At 54.9% G+C, this 18,970-nt stretch overlaps 1 protein-coding gene across 1 annotated transcript in view; it reads right to left on the bottom strand.

The window, feature by feature from the left end:
• The window catches only part of GALNS (galactosamine (N-acetyl)-6-sulfatase), a 31,090-nt gene that overhangs the window by 2,108 nt on the left and 10,012 nt on the right, over positions 1–18,970 (bottom strand). The window contains exons 5-13 of the mRNA XM_066243527.1: positions 17,778–17,921; positions 16,207–16,273; positions 15,994–16,121; positions 15,491–15,630; positions 11,976–12,079; positions 8,318–8,454; positions 7,533–7,635; positions 3,178–3,299; positions 1,433–1,550 (exon numbers count right to left, since the gene is read on the bottom strand). Of these exons, the coding sequence (XP_066099624.1) occupies positions 1,433–1,550; positions 3,178–3,299; positions 7,533–7,635; positions 8,318–8,454; positions 11,976–12,079; positions 15,491–15,630; positions 15,994–16,121; positions 16,207–16,273; positions 17,778–17,921 (1,063 nt within the window). The remainder of the gene's footprint in view (positions 1–1,432; positions 1,551–3,177; positions 3,300–7,532; positions 7,636–8,317; positions 8,455–11,975; positions 12,080–15,490; positions 15,631–15,993; positions 16,122–16,206; positions 16,274–17,777; positions 17,922–18,970) is intronic.

The raw sequence follows: 18,970 nt of genomic DNA, 5'->3' as shown, positions 1-18,970 counted from the left end.
GTTCGAGACCCTGAGGTCACCAGCTTGATCGCGGGCTTGTCTGGTTTGAGCAAGGCTCACTAGCTTGGACCCAAGGTCGCTGGCTCAAACAAGGGGTTACTCGGTCTACTGGAGGCCCACGGTCAAGGCACATATGAGAAAGCAATCAATGAACAACTAAGGTGTCACAGTGAAAGGCTGATTGGTGCTTCTCATCTCTCTCCGTTCCCGTCTGTCTGTCCCTACCTATCCCTCTCTCTGACTCTCTGTCTCTGAAAAAAAAAAAAAAAAAAAAAAAGAAAAAGAACAGATTCTGGATGCAGCCTGCAAGTCTGGGGGTTTGGGAGGGCCAGGGCCTTGAGTGTCTGATGCTCAGAAGGACAACCAACCACTGCTCAAGGGCTGCAGTGGGCTGCATAGGACTGGTCTGTCAGAAAGACCAGAGGATACCATGCTGAGTACTCTCCTGGGCTTGCCTGGAAGTGGAGGGGGCCCAGCGGTGAGCAAGAAAATAGAAATGTTTGTTGGGGTCCATGCCTGAGCTGGAGGGCTGGAAGTAGGGGGGTGTCCAGGGCTGAGCTAGGGGGCCTGACGGTAAGGGGGAGGGCTCAGGAGGACTGAGCTGGGGGGCTGGGTTTGGAGTCCAGAGCTGAGCTGGGGGGCCTGAAGGTAAGGGGGAGGGTGCAGGAGGACTGAGCTGGGGGGCTGGGTTTGGAGTCCAGGGCTGAGCTGGGGGGCCTGAAGGTAAGGGGGAGGGCTCAGGAGGACTGAGCTGGGGGGCTGGGTTTGGAGTCCAGAGCTGAGCTTGGGGGTCTGGAGATGAGGGGGAGGGCTCAGGAGGACTGAGCTGGGGAGTTGGGTGTGGGTTCCAGGACTGAGTTTGGGGACTGACTGGAAGCATAGGGGTCCAGGGCTGAGCTGGGGGTGTGTATGAAGGAAGGGTCAAGAACTGAGCGTGGAACTTTCATCTGGGGATCAAGGAGGGGCAGGGGTGTGGAGAAGATGAGCAGGGATGCCTCTGGCTTTGCAGACACTCATACATACCCACACGTAAATCTACACACCTCTCTAGAGACGGCTCACTTTAAGTCTGGAGGCTGACCCACACTGTTCCCGCTTGTCTTCAATTCACTTTCAAGGGGTGGCCAGGTTGCAGCACTTCCTGTAGTGCCCAGGAGATGGCAGCAATGCCCTAGCCAGATCAGCCACTTCCCCTCTGTCCTCCCCTCAAGTCACTAAGACTCGATTCTCTAAGAAGCTGGGGCTCTGCCTGTTCCCATGCAGTGGTCACCAGTGGGAGATGGGAAGTGGTGTGTTGAGGGTAGGGGCAGCACTGCTTTCACAGAAGAACAAGCTAGGGCACGCAGACTCCACAGTACTTCCATGGTCCTGGGGATGCCCCTCATAGGAATTGCACCCTCCCATCGTTGACAGCCACCTATGAACCACTTACCATGACCGCCTGGTTGCACACATTGAGCTGTGGCTGTCCAGGGACCAAGGCTTCCTGGTGCTGCTGGACGACTGGGGTGATCCTGTGCAGGACGTTCAGGTACTCAGTGCTGGCAAAGCTAGAAATGAGAGAACACAGGTCAGTGAGATGGGACCGGACCCCCAGGTAGCTACCAGATAGGCTGGGAAGAGGGCCTGGGGCTCAGGGGGCCCAGCTCTGTTTCAGGTGTGGCAAACCCTGCCGCGACTGCCACTGTCTTGGGGTCTGTCTGACACTGTCACCCCCAGGTCATCCTGCTCCTCTGACCACACCAGTCTGAAGCTCCCTCCTCAGTTGGCTGCATTGCCTCCACACACAGCTCGCAAGTGATCAGAATAGGTCTCAGGTGTGTTCCTGTCTTTCCAGGGTTCTGTGGTCAAGTGCACTGGAAAGGATGTGCTCAACCATGTTCAGCAGTCTTGGAACAAGGCTTCTCGAAACTGTGAGCACAGGCGAGGAGCTCCAGGAGGCCCTGCACTTAGCTCTTAACCGTCTGATCCTGGTGGTGGCTCCTGAGTCTTCTTGCCCAGAGCTATGCCCCTAAGTGACCCTGGCAAGTCATATCCCAACTCAGGTCCCAGCCGCCTCTTCTGGAGCCCAGGCACAAGGTGCTGTAGGTTTGGGAGGGAGTAGGGGGTATAGGCAGGTCCCCAAGGGGGCCTCCAATTGGGGCAATAACCCTGAGTGCTGCAGTACCCCCAAAGTAGTGACATGGATCTAAGGAGGGCATGTCAGGTGGGTGTATTCCACACATCTTTGCTCTGAGCAGCAGGCCCTGTAACTTTAAATCCTGCCCCTCAGGATTCAGACCAAGCTGCCTCCACCTCAGCCAGCTCACTGCGTCAACTTTCTTGTGGACATTTGAGTCTGAGAATCCACATCACACATGTTGCCATGGGGTGGGGGTTATCAGAGGCTCAGCGCCATCTCTGTCCTTATGGCCCACCTTGAGGGAACTTGTGCCTGGGTGCCCAGGTTTGCTCCAGCTGCGGAGGAATCAGCAAAATGGGCTAACGGCTTGGGAGCTGCAGGGGCAGGACTGTGTGCCCCGACCAGAGTCGGCCTGTGAGAAAGCCCTGGTGGACACGGACACCCGTGACATCGGCTCTCCACATTGCTTCCCCACAGCTGCAGGCCTCTGAGCTGATGAAACTCCACTCAAGTGAGGTGCCATGGAGGAAGCCCCCGGGGGGCCCCAGTGGCACGGAGAGGCCCCATCTGACCCTCACTGAGGAGCTCAGTCATGCCCGGCAGGCGGCTGCCCTGTTGAGGGCCTCAGTGGGTCTTGCTGGGCTGGTGCTGCCCTCCATCCTCAGTGCTGCTCGTCATGGAAGAGGGTGGGCATGTTAAGAGTCCCTGTCCAGCCCATACCTGGACTGTTAGCTCTACCAAGGCCATCCCCAAAGGCAGCCTGGGGCAGGGGACATGTCCGTTGCTGGGCCACACAGAATGGGGAGAGAAACAGGGGAGATGGGGGCACCTGGAAAGGCCATGGCACACGCCGCACTGCTGTGTGCGGGAGACTGCTGTACAGAGCTCCAGGCAGAGGGAAGGCCCGTGCTTCCCTTCCTGTGTTTCCGCACCTCCAGGTGTTCACAGTGTGCATGTCTCCTCTAGCAAACGCAGCCCATTGTCTTGTGCTAGAATTGGCTGGGTCTGGCTAATGTTTCCTTGGCAACTTCAAGGCTTCCTTGTGCCCCACTCACCTGAGTGGGTACCTCTCGCCTGGGTCTCGCCCCAGGTGGAAGATGAGGGGCAGCTGTGTGTGCTCCTCCTGCGTGTGGGTGGTGACTCCTGAGACATTCTGTCCGGGGCAGAAATCAATGCCCTGAAACGAGAAGCAGGGGAGCAGGTGAGCGCTCTGTGTCTGGGCTTCTGCTGCAGGCCGGCCAGTCCATCCCGAGTGAGTCCGAGTGGTCCAGGCCCGAGCAGGCCAGAGGATGGGCTACTATAAGGTGGAGCCTTCCCGCCACCCCAGCCCCTAGAGCTGCTGAGCAGTTATGCTCTATGTACTGTCTGTCCTCTAGTTTTTTTGGAACTCCCTTTTTTTGTTGTGTGTGGGGGTGTGTGTGTGGGGGTGAATCTCTTTAAACTATTTTAGCCCATTTCACACCTTAACAGCCTCTCCTCTTAATTTCTAGAGCACTAATTTTCACATAAACTACTAAAATTCTTTGGCATACTAAGAAATATATTTTTGCTGATCTAACAAAAAACTAGGTATAATTTTGATTCATTCATACCAGATGGCTATTATTACGTTGGCTGCTGTCATTTTTTTTATTTAGAAAACCACTGTTGTAGAGCAAAGCTTTCCACTGTCACTCTATCTGCCTCATGGCTCAGCATTCCCTCAAGACTCCCTCACGGGTGAGGAGGGACTACAGGCCTGAAAGCTGGAGATACACAGAGACCGGGATGGCCCAGAGGTGACCCAGATGCCCAAGTTAACAGACAGGGACCCTAACATGCTGACAGTGAAAATGTTCAAGAAAACAGGGAGAGATGCGGAGAGCAGACAACACCAGACCCCGCCCTCCGGCTCAGGTGTGGTGCCCAGTCCCACGTGTGAGCCCTGTTCCAGGCCTCCTCTGAGGCCTGACTTTCTTTTATTTTTAGATTTTTATTTTGTTTTATTTATTCATTTTTGAGAGGAGAGTGAGAGAAAGAAGGGGGGGGGGAGGAGCAGGAAGCATCAACTCCCATATGTGCCTTGGTCAGACAAGCCTGGAGTCTCAAACCGGCAACCTCAGCGTTCCAGGTCAATGCTTTACCCGCTGCGCCACCGCAGGTCAGGCCCTCCTGGCTTCTTCATGGTACAGCTTCTGATGCACATCTGGAATGTGCTTCTCTGTCAGGATGAGGTCTGAGCTTTGTCCAGGGCCTGGGTTGGCCCGGGGGCCCCAAGGTGGCCTTGGACCAGGGGTTCCCTTGAAGCTGTGACCTGTAGTGTGGAGTTCTGTCCCCAAGGCCTGAAGGCTATCCTCAGGGCTCTGTAACTTGGGAAGGGCAAAGCTCCCTGCCATCCGGGGGGAACTGGGTGAGGCACTGCTAACCCCAGAGCCCCGCCAGTGGCTCGGCACCAGTCTCCAGGCACTGCTGACGGGTCTGAAGAAGTGACCATAACCTGTGTATGGTAACCAACTGAAAGGCTTTCTGCAAGTGTTAGTGCTGTTTGACAGGCAAAACATTTCCAACCCCTGTGTGTCTGTAATGGACAGCTGGTCAGTGGAGCAGTTAATATTCTGCTTTTCAATAAAGTGGGGAAGTTAGGAGCCCATGAAATTCCATTTATCTGCACTGAGCAGTCAATTCCCAAGTCAGGGGCTGCAGTCTAATCTTTGGGGGCAGCCAACAGTGGATATGCAGGGCTCTCAGAGGGGATGACCCTTTGACCTGCTGGGAGCAGAACTGCTAGAGAGCAAATATGGGTTTAACAATGGAAAAAATAACTGCATTTAGCATAACAACACTGAGCCATTAATGGAGAAGTGTTTCTTAGTCTAGACATAAGACACAAATTATAATTTGGATGCAAATCAAATAAGCTATTTAATTAAGATCCCACTAATTAGTACAGGATTTTTCCCTTACAACTGTTGTCACCCTGGGGGCAACACAGCTGAGCCAGCCTCTTCCCCCTGAGTGGAGCAAGTGACCCTGCAGGTCACAACACTGGCTTTCCTGAGGGGGGGGGATGAGTGTGCCCTTGGAATTGAGTTTGAAAAAGCAGGTCCCACAGGTACCTCCCTCTGGCCTGTCACCAGGGCCTCAGGAGGCCCCCATGGTGGGTTGTCTCGGAGAGTGGCATCACACTGGGGAGCGGAAGGTGCCACTCCCTCCTCCTCCACCATCCAATAGTCATGAGTGGACGGGAGACCTGGGGTTTGGGCGGGTGGGACACCACACAGCAGGACTCCAGGACTGGGGAGGGTACAAGCATCCCTGAACCTGGGGACCACAAACCAGCACACCCAAGGCCTCTCTGTTAGGGCAGAGCCAGCCCAGGACTGGCTGCGAGGCTCCAGCGGTCCACGTGACCTCGGCCCACATGGCTTCGGGACAAAGTTGTCCCTAATGTCTTATCATCTGGGAGTGACCAGAGTAGGATTGAATTCTCCCCTGGCACTCAGGGGAGCTGTGGATGGCCACGGGGTCCTTTTCAGCTTCATGCACCCCCTCAGTTTTACTGATCCCTAGAGGGAGAGTGGCCATCAAAATGAAAGTGTCGCCGTTCCCTGCAAAAGCACTGTGATGCGGTGCCCTGCAGCCTGATTCTGTGCCCACCAGCCATCCTCTGCGGAGGGCTCCCTGAATGTCGGTACACACTGGAGAAAGTAACTTCTTGTACTTCACCTCTCAAGATAACAGCCGCACAGACCAAACCAGCCCAGGCGCTCTCACAAACAACTCTTATACAGTGGAAGTGGATCCTGCTGGGCACTGTGGGGTGGGGTGGGCTGGCATCACCCTGCTGCACTGAGTGGGCCTCTCCTGATTCACTCTAACCCCACTATAAACACGGTTGGGTCAGAACAGGATATGCAGGGACTGGACTTTTTGGGCACTCTCTCCAGAAAAGCTCTCCCAGCCCTTTCAGTTCTCAGAGGGTAGGAGCAAGGCTGTGTCTCCCCTGGGTCCGGGCTGACTGGACCCTGTCCTGAGAGGCTAGGAGCCCACGTGGCAGGAAGCTGCAGGAAGGCCGAGGGGCGGCTCCCAGAACACCAGCCATGCCTGCCAGCTGGGCTGCCTGGCCACTCAAGCAGTCATCCATGGGGACCCTGGAGGCCGGGGCGTGGGGGACTGTGGATATGATTAAGAGGGACAGTGAGGGAGAAGAACACATGGCAGCCCCCAAGAGTCCCCGTACTGCCAGCCTCCTGGCCCCTTCTGGGTGCTCCCATGGCTTCTCAGGCCTTGGACATCTAAAGGGGAAAGCCAGGTGTAGCCCTGCCTGTCAGAGGATGGGGATGGGGACGGGAGGTGGTGGCCACAAGTCAGAAGGGCCGAGTGGGCGCTGGGGAGACAAGGGTGCAGGCCAGGGGACATGGCTCTGCCCGCTGCTCACTGAGAGTTCTGGCAGAGGCCAGGTTGGGGGCTGCTGTCATAGCCTGAGAGGCCCACAGGACGCTCAGGAGCTCAGAGGGCAGAAGAGAAGAAAAGGATTGCTTGGTCCAGGTGAGCCTGCCCAGTGGCAACTTGTGCTTCCAACAGGCCACAGGGAGGAAGCACACACTGTCCTTGGCCTTGCCCAAGTACCTGCGTCTGCACGAGGCACCCAGTCTGGGCACTGTGCAGGTGGCCCTGGTCTGTGCCACCCACCCAGCCTAGGACCAGCCCCAGGATCCACTAAATCTGCAATTTGCATCCCAAGTGGTGCAGGGTGTTCTAGTACTTTGATTTTTCATTAACTTAAATTACTTTTCTTCCCAATTAAGGCACATTAGTAGGCTTTTCTTGTGCTAAAGACCTCTAGATGCTGGGGGTGGAGGGTGCGTAGGAGGAAGCAGCAGAGGGAGACTCAGGGGGAGGGAGGGGCAGGCAGGACAGGCAGCAGAGAGAAGGTGCCCTGAGGGGCAGCAGGAATCCGCAATGTGCTGTGCAGTCTGGGCCCAGCCTGCCAGCAGCGTTTCACCCACAGGCCTTGGGACAGACACTGTGATGGAGACAGTGTGACAGCCCCTCAGAGGGGCCACAGAGCATCTGACTAGGCCTTAGAGGGGGACAAGAGGGAGGGGCTCAGGGGAAGGCACCCTAGGTTCAACTGGGGTCTGAGCTGTCTGGCCTGGATCTGGGACAGAGCCAGCTCCGAGGCCTCCTTTCCCGGGCTCTGGGTGGCCTGAGAGAGGGTGAGGTGTCCGAGATCCTAAGGCGCTGTCCTTGTAGCTACGTCATGGTGCCACAAATCCCTCTTACCCACAGATAAACACACGAGGTGGGTAGCATGAGGCCAGGTGGCTGCCATCTCTCCACAGAACCCTCCTGCTGGCCTTCTCTGCCCAGGTGCGTCCTCAAGGACAGGGTATGGGGGATGCAAAGTCCACAGCCTCGAGCCCCTTACCTGTCTGAACTCCTCCCAGGAATTGGTCCAGGTCCAGAAGTGGGCCTTGTACTGGCCAAGGGTGACTGCCATCAGTGTGTTGCCACGGTAATAGAATATCGGCCTGTTCGGGAAAAGGGGAAGGGTCAGGTGACAGGAGAGGCTTGTGGGCACGATCGGGGCTGAGGTCTTACAGAAATGACCGTGCTGAAATCACACGGGCACAAGTTGCCGAGGCCTCTGAGGCCGCAGGGCGTGCCGACGGCTGCCAGCGCCCTTGGCTTTGGGAGACCAGGCACAGAATGGAGCAGTAGCAGACGGCTGCTGGAGGCTCAGGTCCCACCAAGGGGCAGACAGCTCACGGAGCCCGCAGGCTTTGGCACCTCCCCTCCCCCACAGTAAACAGGCTCCTGTGCCAGGTTTCAAGAGAGGAAAAATAAGCAATGTTGAAAACAAACAAACAAAACAAAAAATGAACACAAGCCCGTCTAATCCCTGCCGTAAACCCAAAATGGGTAGCTGGTCCAAAGCTGAAGAGAAACCGACTTGGACACAAAGCATTCTGGTGCGATGATGGAAGGTAGGACACCACCCAGAGGTTTGGGGCTGCGGGTGACTCCCACAGGGGACGTTCCCCCCTAGTTTCCTTGGTCAAGGCATAAATGATGGGCCCCATCAGAAGGATGCATTTCATGGCAGAAGGTCAGAGGTCTTGCCTCCCTCTGCCCCAAGCCAGTACCAGCTCTATCATGTGGTCATTTGGGGCTGGAAGGCTGGGCCCGGGGGAGTACCTGGCTAGAACAAACCTGTCTATCAGCTGGCCCTGCAGCATGGCAGGGAGAAGGTCAAGGCCATCAATCACCCTGTCGCTGGGTGGCTCCAGGCCAGCAAGGGACAGGCTGGTGGTGAAGAGGTCCATGATGCTGCCCAGCTGGTGGCTCACCTGAAATGGACACGGGTGAACACTTGCTCAGGATGCCCTGAGCTGACCAGACGGTGGCCAGGGGCCAGGACCCTGGGTGTGTGTTCTGCTGCTGTCCAGCCGGGTCTACAAGAGGCATGTACTTGCACATTCACACACACACACAGCCGTACTCCTAACCATGTGTCCGCACACGAGAACACAATACATGTGTTTGCACATGCCCAGCCCCATATACCTCACTTTGCCTGATCCCTGTCTCACCTGATCCCACGCTCGCTTAGAACCCCTCATATCCATGAGTGTTTGGCTGAGTGTGGCCACCACAGAATTCTCCACCTCGTCCTGAGAAGGAGGGATGAGTCCCCTCATTGGGAGTGTGGCCTCAGAGAGACCAGGTGCTTAGTGGGGATCAAACTGGCGGCCTGACCCCACAGCAGGCAGGACTCTGTACCATGCCAGTGCTGAGCCCTTGTGCCTGCCCGTAATAGGCACCAGACAGAAGGGAGAAGATGCAGCCTCCCCAGGGAGCCACCAGCAGGGTCCCACCTCAGGAGGATCCCGTCTCTGAGCCCAACTGTCATGTCATTTTAATAATTACATTGTGTGACCTGTGGTGGCGCAGTGGATAAAGTGTCGACCTGGAATGCTGAGGTCGCCGGTTCAAAACCCTGGGCTTGCCTGGTCAAGGCACATATGGGAGTTGATGCTTCCTGCTCCTCCCCCTGTTCTCTCTCTCTCTCTCTCTCTCTCTCTCTCTCTCTCCCCCCTCTCTCTCTCTAATAAAAAAAATGAATAAATAAAATCTAAAAAAGTAAATAAATAAAAAAATTAAAAAAAAAATTACATTGTGAACTCCCAATTCAGGTCCAAGTGCAGGCAGAAAAAACCCCTTGTGGCCCAGAGCAGCATGGAGAGCAAGAGGGAGGGGACAGGGAGGAGAGCAGACTGGGTAGGGGTGTGGACTGGCCTGCCCTTTCCCAGAGGCTGTTCCCTCCAAATGTAATGGTCCAATCCCACAGAGCCAGTAGGAGGTGACCCTCTGGGGAGACCTAAGGAGTAGACCACTCCTGGCACGGGCTGCCCACTGGGGCCAGCGGCACGGCTTTCCCACATGGCTCTGCCTTCTCCAGAGCTCACCCAGGCTTTTCACCCCTGGACCCTGGGGGCAAGAGCTGGGTCAGTGGGGAGGACTCCGGAGAGCCTGTTGGCAGGTTTGGCAAGGCAGTTGCTCCCTCGCTCCCGCTGTCCACTGAGACCTCAACCACTGCCAAACTTAGTGCTTCCCACGCCCAGGGCACCCTGGCCTCCATCCCTCCACACAAGGAGAAACTGTGGAAACCAAGCACACACGTCATGGCCACTTGTGTCATCTGTTCTGTAGCCGGGGGTGGGGGAGGTGTGAAGGTCAACGTTTGGTTCAAAAATTCTGTGAAGCAGAGAGGAGGAGAAACATTCCAATAGCTCCCCTCCCTTCTATTTTTTTTTTTTTAAGGACAAAAAAAGAAAAGAAAAGAAAGAAATCCAAGATACTTTAACCCTCTGGAAAAATAAATAAGGAGGAGAGATTGCAGTGCCGGGTGGGGATGGTGTGGGAAGGAGCGGATATCTGAAGTCCTCATATCAGCACAGAACAGCTGGGCGCGCGCATGGAAGATGCTCTTTTTGAAAAATAGACACTCTCAACGTGCACATAATGCCTTTAAGAAAATGCAATTTGTCTGCCGCGGGCCCATGGCAGGAAGTCACTGAGGCTGTTATCAGCACTTTCAAGACTTAACTCTGAATCAAAGGCTACAATTAATAAAGTCACCCCGCCAGGCGTGAAGGGGAGAGCTAAATATTTGAAACTGGTTGGACAAATGGCAGGGTGTTTTTAAATAAAATCCTCTCATAGTTATCACAGGGTGCAGGCCTGATAGCTCCGTCTAATTCAATTTCAGTGTGTGCCATGAAATGCGGTGGAGGGGAGGCAGCTGAGCGGCTCTGTGATGTTCCTCCTCCTCCTTCTCCAGGGAGCGGGGCCAGGGGGGCCAAGAGCCAGGCCGGCAAGGGGCAGAGGGCCCCAAAGGCTGGAGCTTCCCACAGGCAGAGTGGGAAGGAAAAGGGGTCCTAGGAGAGAGAGGCAGTGGGGGCAGATGTGAGGGGGGTGGGCCTCCACACCCCACACCTGGGATTCTAACCCCAGCTCTGCCACCTGCCAGCTGGGAGGCCCTGACAAAAGACTGCCTCTCACTGGGCTTCAGTTGTCCACGAGTAGAACGGGGTGATGACGATGATGACCGGGTCCTGGGTTCTCCCCACTGACACAGCTCTTGCCCTCAGATCCAGAGCTCAGGAGTGGAAGAACTGGGTGGGCTCTGGACAAAGCCGCAGATCTGGACCCTGTGAATATTTTTCCTTACACAGAAAGGGAATCAGGTTGTCAATCAGCTGACCTTAAAACAGGATCTGATCCTGGATCCCCGGGCGGGCCCAGGATAATCACAGGCTCCTAACACTGGGAGAGGGGCGGGAGGGCCAGTCAGGGTGATGGGGTGACATGTGAACAGCCATTCCCAGGCCGGATGATGGAGAGAGACAACTAGGGACTAGAAGCCAGAAAAGACAAGGAGATGAGTTCTCTCTTGGAGCATCCGGGAGGAATCAGCCTTGTGACACCTGATTTTAGCCCCGAGAGACAGTGCTGGATGTCCAAGCTCCACATCGTGCGAGAACGAATGTTGTTCCAGCCCTCAGCGTGGTGATTGCTGCAGCGGCCACAGGACTCAGAGGCCCCGAGGTACTGCTGTGAGGGCTGAGCTGACACCAGCACTGTGAACAGTATTCTCTGGAGAAGCTCATTAGAAAGGAAAAAAAGACCAACTGTGACAGTGACTCACATGCCTACAAACACTCGTCTCGACACTGTAGGGTGTCTCAATTAAGATGCCCAGTTAGAGAAGACCCCGCGTTCTTAGCTGGGGAGGAGAACAGAGTGAGGGCTCCGAGGAGCAGGACACACACCTCATCCAGCAAGAGGACTGGGCCACCCGTACTGCGGTTTGCAGCCATGTACACAGATACCAACCAAATGGTCAAGCGGCTGCTGTCTCTGGGAGTGTGTCCACAGAACAGTGGACTTAGGAAAAAAATAGTTCTATGGCCAAATAACATTTTAAAAACTCAGCTTGCTCTATGTTCCTTCCAGAGGTTCATTATACTCATTAGCACACTAAAGGCTCTGACAAGTCCCGTGGGAAAGAAACTGGTTCCACTCAATGGTACTCAGCACTACCGCATTAATCATGGATGCCTCCTCCCACCATGACAACTACTAATACCCACCATGTCCAGGGAGGCCCATTCTAGTGCTCACCTCATGCACCCTTCACTTACCAACTGCCTCCCTCAGGAGGGGCTCTGTTTGGAGGAGAGAAATGTGACCGTGGTGTTTCCTAGGCAAGGAATGGTGAGTGGAGGAAGCAGGCCCACAAAGGGGCCTAGTCTCCACACCCCAGGATGACCACAGGCCTGACCACGTGGCCATCCCTCTGACTCACCTGGCCTGCAGGGATGTGCCCGGGCCACCACGCAATCGCAGGCTCCCTCATCCCACCTTCAAATGTGGTCTGCTTCCCGCACAGAAAGGGGCCATTACTGCCTCCTGGGGAGGGAGAGTTGTTGCCCATCAGCTATCTCTACACTGAGTCCCCAGGGCAACACACGTCCTGCTGGGCACTTGCTTGCATCTAGACCTGGCCCAGCCATTCAAAGGGGGCACTGCTGATATACTGAGGCACCAAGACCACCATGGAGGCAGAAAAGCAGCCATGAGGTCAGGACGCCTCGAGATGGCTCTGACCCAGGCGCCCATCCTAGGTACTCTGGTTGTCACATCATGCCCCATTTGTTTGTCCTATAACAAAGAGTGACTACTCAGAAACAGAGAACACGGCCACTCTTATTAGCACAAGAGGCAGATGCTCTTCAAGCAGAGCCACAGAGCATATCCCAACAGCAGGTCACTGGGACTCCCTGTCACTTTTTTGGTACAACCTTTCTTAAACATTAGCGTCTATGAGTGTCCATGTATGTTTGGGGCTGGGTATTCAGGTTAAAATGCATCCGTCCCAACTCTGGCCGGATAGCTTGGTGGGCTAGAGCATCATCCCAGAGTACGGAGGTTGCTGGTGTGATTCCCCAGTCAGGGCACATGCAGGAGCAGCTTGATGTTCTTGTCTCTCTCTCCCTGCCTAGCTCAAAAAAAGAAAAAAGATGCATCTGTCCCTGGGCCCCAGGTAGGTGTCCCACTGGGCACAGGATGCAGATTCATTTCTGACAAACCCTGCTGTGAGCAGGTGGTCTCTAAACCATACTTGGGGAAGTGTCAGAGGGCAGGGCTGATCGAACGTCCTGCTGGCTCCCAGAACACAGAAGACGATTCCTAGGGACAAACAGGGTGCCTGCTGCTGTGGCATGAAGTGCCTAGGGCTCACCACAGGCCCCCTGAGCAATGGAGAAAACAGAGCAGGGGTTTCCCATCAAGAAGCTCCGAAGCTGTACCCCTGCACTGGGCCCTGAGTGCCACCTCCATGCGTCAACACCACAGGTTTTGAGGGAAGAGCACTGATGATGTGTAGGGACAGCACGGGAGCACAGACTCTGAGTCACGCGAGTGAATGCAGGGGCAGTGAGGACACGAGGTGCACTAGGCTGAGGCCTGGCTCCTCCTGGGAAGGTCAGGGCTCAGGGCTGAGGAGAGACCATTTCCTCTCTCCTATTTTCCAGGCTCGGTGGGGGGTGCACAGATTTTTACCTCACTGTCATTTGTACCTTAGAGATGCACACAGATGTTTCTGTCCATAGGAACTATTCCATAATGTAGAATTGGAGACTAGGGTGACAAAACCCAAGCCTGGGCTGGGAGGCTGGTGGTCTGACCAGGCTGGGCTGTCAGGGGAGGGCTCTCCTGAATATCTCATTCAGGGCCCAGCAGCGACATCAACATTCAGCTGGTTCTGGGCCTCTGCTGGGAGCTGGGGGATCCCCTTCTCTGGGATCATCAGAGGAAGCCTCCCTGGAAGTGGGGCTGAGCTACACAGCACCCTTGGGGTCCTGGACCAGCCAGGCCTGGGCCCTGAACCTTCTTTGCTTAAGGCAGCTGTGCTGTTTCTGCCACTTGAGATCTCAAAGCCCTCAAAGTCCCCCGACCACAGGGTCTCCCACTGCCTCCTCAGGCAGGACTGCCCCCTTGGGTTTCCTGCTGTCTGTGGCCTTCTTTCCAGAGCTGTCTGAGTGACTCAGGGTGTTCCTGAGGCCCAAGCATTTTTAAAGAAGAGTGGGATGAAAAGATATGTGACCAGCCTGACCTGGCGGTGGCGCAGTGGGTAGAGCATTGGACTGGGATGCAGAGGACCCAGGTTCAAGACCTTGAGGTCGCCAGCTTGAGCACAGGCTCATCTGGTTTGAGCAAAGCTCACCAGCTTGGACCCAAGGTTGCTGGCTTGAACAAGGGGTTACTTGGTCCGCTGAAGGCCCACGGTCAAGGCTCATATGAGAAAGCAATCAATGAACAACTAAGGTGTCACAACGAAAAACTGATGATCGATGCTTCTCATCTCTCTCTGTTCCTGTCTGTCTGTCCCTATCTATCCCTCTCTCTGTCTCTGTAAAAAAAAAAAAAAAAAAAAAAGGTATGTGACCACTAGGTTGAAATTCTTATAGGATAACAAAACACCAGGGTGTGTGCAGCCACCTTACTCCACAAGCTGGAAATCAGAGCCTATTGAAGGAACCGGGGGTCCTGGCCGTCAGGAGGCCTGCAGGTCCAGCTCGAGTACAGAGACACAGAGTAGTCTGGGGGACTTGGGGCCCCCTCACAGCACCAGGGACTCTGGGTGTCCCCCACAGCCGGCACTACAATGATGGGGTCCAGTCCTTTCCTTCCTGGAGACACCTTATGAGGCCTTGGTGAGGGAGCTTTTGCAGGACAAGGGGGCCTGGGCTTGGCTGCCAGGGAGGCTGGGAGGTATGTCTCCTACACTTTAGCTAAGTTTAGAATAAGAACGCTGATAGAGAACATCAGAGCTTTAGGAGGGAAAGCCTGGAAGTGGCCTCATTGAACCCCTAGACATGCAGGAGGCTAGGCGACCTGCTCCCGCGGTCAGTCAGGACAGAGCAGGAGGCCAGGCGACCTGCTCCCGCGGCCAGTCAGGACAGAGCAGGAGGCCAGGCGACCTGCTCCCGCGGCCAGTCAGGACAGAGCAGGAGGCCAGGCGACCTGCTCCCGCGGCCAGTCAGGACAGAGCAGGAGGCCAGGCGACCTGCTCCCGCGGCCAGTCAGGACAGAGCAGGAGGCCAGGCGACCTGCTCCCGCGGCCAGTCAGGACAGAGCAGGAGGCCAGGCGACCTGCTCCCGCGGCCAGTCAGGACAGAGCAGGAGGCCAGGCGACCTGCTCCCGCGGCCAGTCAGGACAGAGCAGGAGGCCAGGCGACCTGCTCCCGCGGCCAGTCAGGACAGAGCAGGAGGCCAGGCGACCTGCTCCCGCGGCCAGTCAGGACAGAGCCAGCGCAGGATGAAGGGCCTGGCCTCAGGCTCTGTCTCCCCCACTGAGCTCTCTCTCCCGACCAGGCACCTCCAGGGGAGCCAGAGACAACAATCAATTCAGAAGAGGGGCATCGGGCAGTCACTGTTTCACATACTAACACACCCTTCCTGGGCCTGGAAAGGCCAAGGTGCTCTCGCCTTTCGTGGGAGGAGAGTACGTCACAGAACGTGGGTGCTATGGGCAGCCCCACCAGTCTCGTGTGTGACCAGGCCCAAGCCAGCCCCACAGGGCAGCTCTCAGGTCTCTTCGGATCTGTTCCTACCGAATGGGGTACCAGGAGAAGAGTGGGCACTCCCTTACTGGATGGGTTCCTGGGGGGGAGAGTATCACCCCCATGATTGAAACCCCCCAGGCTGAGCCCCCTTCATACTCTGCCCCAGGAGTGGCTGAGGGGACCCTGAAGGAGTCCCAGGGGCCAGTGTTTCTGACTGCAGCCTTGTTTGGGGACATGACAAGGGAGTACCTGCCTTGCTTGGGAGCAGAAATGAGGGCAGCCCCATTGTCTGATGTGAAGAAAACAAATGTGTTCTCCATGATCTTCAGGTCCCAGAGAAGGTTCAGGATTTTCCCCACGCTGTCATCAATTTCCCGGACAGCGTCTCCATACCTATGGAAAAGATGGAACAATTACCAGGTGGCCAAGGGCATCGGTGTGATCCAAGAGCAGTTACAGGATAACTTCAGGGATAGAAAGTGAAATGGACTGGATAATTCACAGCAGAGATGGAGGAGAGTCCAAGTTCTCAGGGCTAACCCAGGCCAGTGCTGACCACACCACTGCAGTGCCCTCCCACACCAACCCTGGGCTCATGCGCAGCTTCAGAGGCGCGGACGCTTCAGTCTTTTTCCACACTTGAGAATTAAAAACACAATGGTATTGAGTTCCCTGCCCCTGGGAGTAATTAAGCACAGCTGAACCCCTCTCCCCAAGTGGGCTGGGGAGGCCTATGTCTCTACCACCAGGACTCACCGCCCTCGCTGACTGGTACCCAAGAAAGGCTTAGAAGCATAAACAGGTGCGTGTGTGGCATCAATGGCCCAGTAGAGAAAGAAGGGGTGCTGAGCTGCCTGCTGCCTCTTAATGAACTCCAGGGCTTCCTGAGGAGAAGAACACACCATCTGCCTCTCCCCGAAGGCTAACCCTTCCCCGCCGCAGGGTCTGCCCACCCAAGGCTTCCATTACCTGTAAGTAGATCTGGGTCAGGTTGGCTTCTCCAGTTTTTAGATTAATTGGAAATTCTTCATAAAACCTAAATGAACACATTCAGAGAGAAATATTTCAGATAAAGAAAGCCTTTTCATAGGCAAAGTCATGAGCCTCATTTAAAAGAATGATGGAGCGCTGGCCGTATAGCTCGACTGGTTGGAGTGTTGGCCCAGAGTGTGGAGGCTGCAGGTTCGATTCCCTGGTCAGGGCACATACAGGAGCAGCTCAATGTTCCTGTCTTTCTCTCTCTCCCTGCCTCTTTCTCAAAAAAAAAAAAAAAAAAAAAAAAAAATGGAGCTTGAGCGGAGGTCACCAGCTTCAGCATGGGCTCATCCAGCTTGAGTGCAGTGAGTGTGGGATCACCCATGTGACCCCATGGTCACTGGCTTGAGCACCCCTGCCCCCCCCCCACTTAAGGCACATATGAAAAGCAATCAACATACAATTAAAAGTGATACAACTACAAGTTGATGCTTCTTATCTCTCTCCCTTTTTCTCCCTTTCTGTCTCTCTCTTGCAAAAAAATATAATAAATAAATAAACAAACATGGAAATGTTCAATTTATGAACAAATGAAATTGGAAACTCGCACTACTCCTCAGGTCATGGTTTCCTGAAGGACAACCTGGGACTGAGACTGGGCACCATGGTCACCATTTGGGAGAAGAATGGGAGGCAACAGGTAAGGACAGAGAGGATGGCGAGAGAAAGGAAGGCAAGAGGCGGATTCCGGTCCCTCAGGGCTGAGGCGATGGAAGTGTTCTGCAATGTGATGGCCGCATGAGGCTGTGGATTTGCTAGAAAACACTGAACTGTGTACTTTAAATGGGTGAACTGTCTTGTGTGTGAATTCTTTTTAAAGTTATTAAAAATGGCAATAAGTTGGCCCAGCTCTTCTTCGTCCACTGATACATAATGAAGTCCAACCAAAAATTTATAATAAAAAATGAAGAAAGAAAAAAAAATGAAGAAAGAAAGATTAAGACAAACAAAACTCAAGAAAGACCAGGGTCCCACCTGGTGTGGCCATGCTGCAGGCACCCCGCTGCCAGGATGTGGGCAGGACCAGGGTGATCCTGGGGCCACCTACCCTTCAGAGCTCTTGGCAGGCTTGTAAGTAGGGTTCTTCCCATCATATACACTGTGATGATGCTGATTTCCTCAACATCTAGCGCGCAGCTGCCATGCCTACTTGGTATGGCAAACAGCCTCTGGAGCTGGAGCCCAGGACCTGCCAATGGGCTGCATGAACCCAGCCTAGAAACCATGGGAATGGCTACTGCATGAATACTCCTTATTCTGGAGAGCACCTGTGGCTCTCATCATATTTTCTAAAAAGGTGAGAGATCCCCGAGGGCTCAAGAGATCCCGTAGGCCAGCCCTATAAGGTTCCGGGCATGACATCAGCAGCCAAAGCAGAGCCCAACACACTGGGACAACAGACCTGGTGGGCAGATGCATCCAGAAACTCCATCTAACTCCTAAGAAGCCCCAGCGGGCAAGGGCTGGGTTCAGCATCAAAGGGCGAGAAAGGAAGGAACCCTTACCTGCCGACCATCTCCCAGTCCTGGTACACAGGGATGTTGGGCCTTGCCTTGTTGTCATAAGGTCCAAAGTGACAGTTGGGGGATCCAAACCACTCATCAAATCCATGCTTCAGGGGGTGGAACTGAGGCCTGTGGCCCAGATGCCTAGAAACAGGAACCCAGGATACTTTAGGGAGTCCTCTCAGCAGAAACAGGGCATTTCAGGCAAGTGGAAAGGAAGTGAGGTTAATGAAAGGTCTCAGGAATTCAGAACAGAGCTCCTTCCCACTTCCTGCTTTGAGGATGGTTGAGGCCAATGGGCGCTGCTCACTGCTCATTCCCTGCCATGTCCTGTCCCGGGGCTCCCTGAGCCTGTCCTCGCTCTGGCCACAGCTGCCCTGACCCTGGCTCATCCACCAGCATTGCACCCACATCCCCAAGTTCACCTGGGGCTGCTTCTCCAGGTCCTGCACAACTCCTTCTTCTGTATCTATGTTCACCTCGGTCCTCACAGAAAGACACTCCCATTTCAGCGCTGGTTGCCCCAGTCAATGAAAAGAATGGGAGGCCACTGGACCCAAGACAGAGCTGCCAGGCAGGCACACAGTTACAGTTATCAGGGGCTCTTCCTTCTGCCAGTGCAGCCCTGCCATGGCTCTGGCAGGCTTCATGGCCGGCCTCTGCCACCGTCTCCCTGGGCCTTCCCGGCAATGCTCTGCATCATGGAGGCAACCAGGCCCCCTCAGCCCAACGTGCCCCACCAGCTCTGCTCTGCAGTCACTACCTCCTCTGAGCGTGTCGACTTGTCTCAGGAGGGAGAAAGCATTCATTAGGCAGCCTCTAACTCACCAGGATTTTCTGACAATTCCTCTTTCAGTGTCTGGATCTCCCATCCCTATGACTGTCAATATCCAAAGAGCAGCCATTCCCAATGGGCACAGACAAGGCATTCATCCTTGAGAAAGCAGTGGTGGGGAATGCCAGAGGGGTTAAGGGCCAAGGGTCCATAGTGTGTTGAAGGAGAGACAATTAGGGATAGAAAACCATGGAAGGTTTCCTGTAGGAAGTAAGCTTACTGTTCTCTAAAGGCCCCAACACCCAGAAAAGGAAAGAGGACGTCTGACCCTTATACCAACCCACTACGCATCCTCAGGGAATAAGAGACAGAAACTGCTTAACATACTTAAAACAGCATAACAGCATGCATAGTAATG

The sequence above is a fragment of the Saccopteryx bilineata genome, chromosome 9 (genome assembly GCF_036850765.1).
Source record: "Saccopteryx bilineata isolate mSacBil1 chromosome 9, mSacBil1_pri_phased_curated, whole genome shotgun sequence".
In the NCBI taxonomy this organism is placed as follows: Eukaryota; Metazoa; Chordata; class Mammalia; order Chiroptera; family Emballonuridae; genus Saccopteryx; species Saccopteryx bilineata.
Note: the sequence above shows the minus strand (reverse complement) of the source record. Positions and strands in the feature narration are given on the sequence as shown.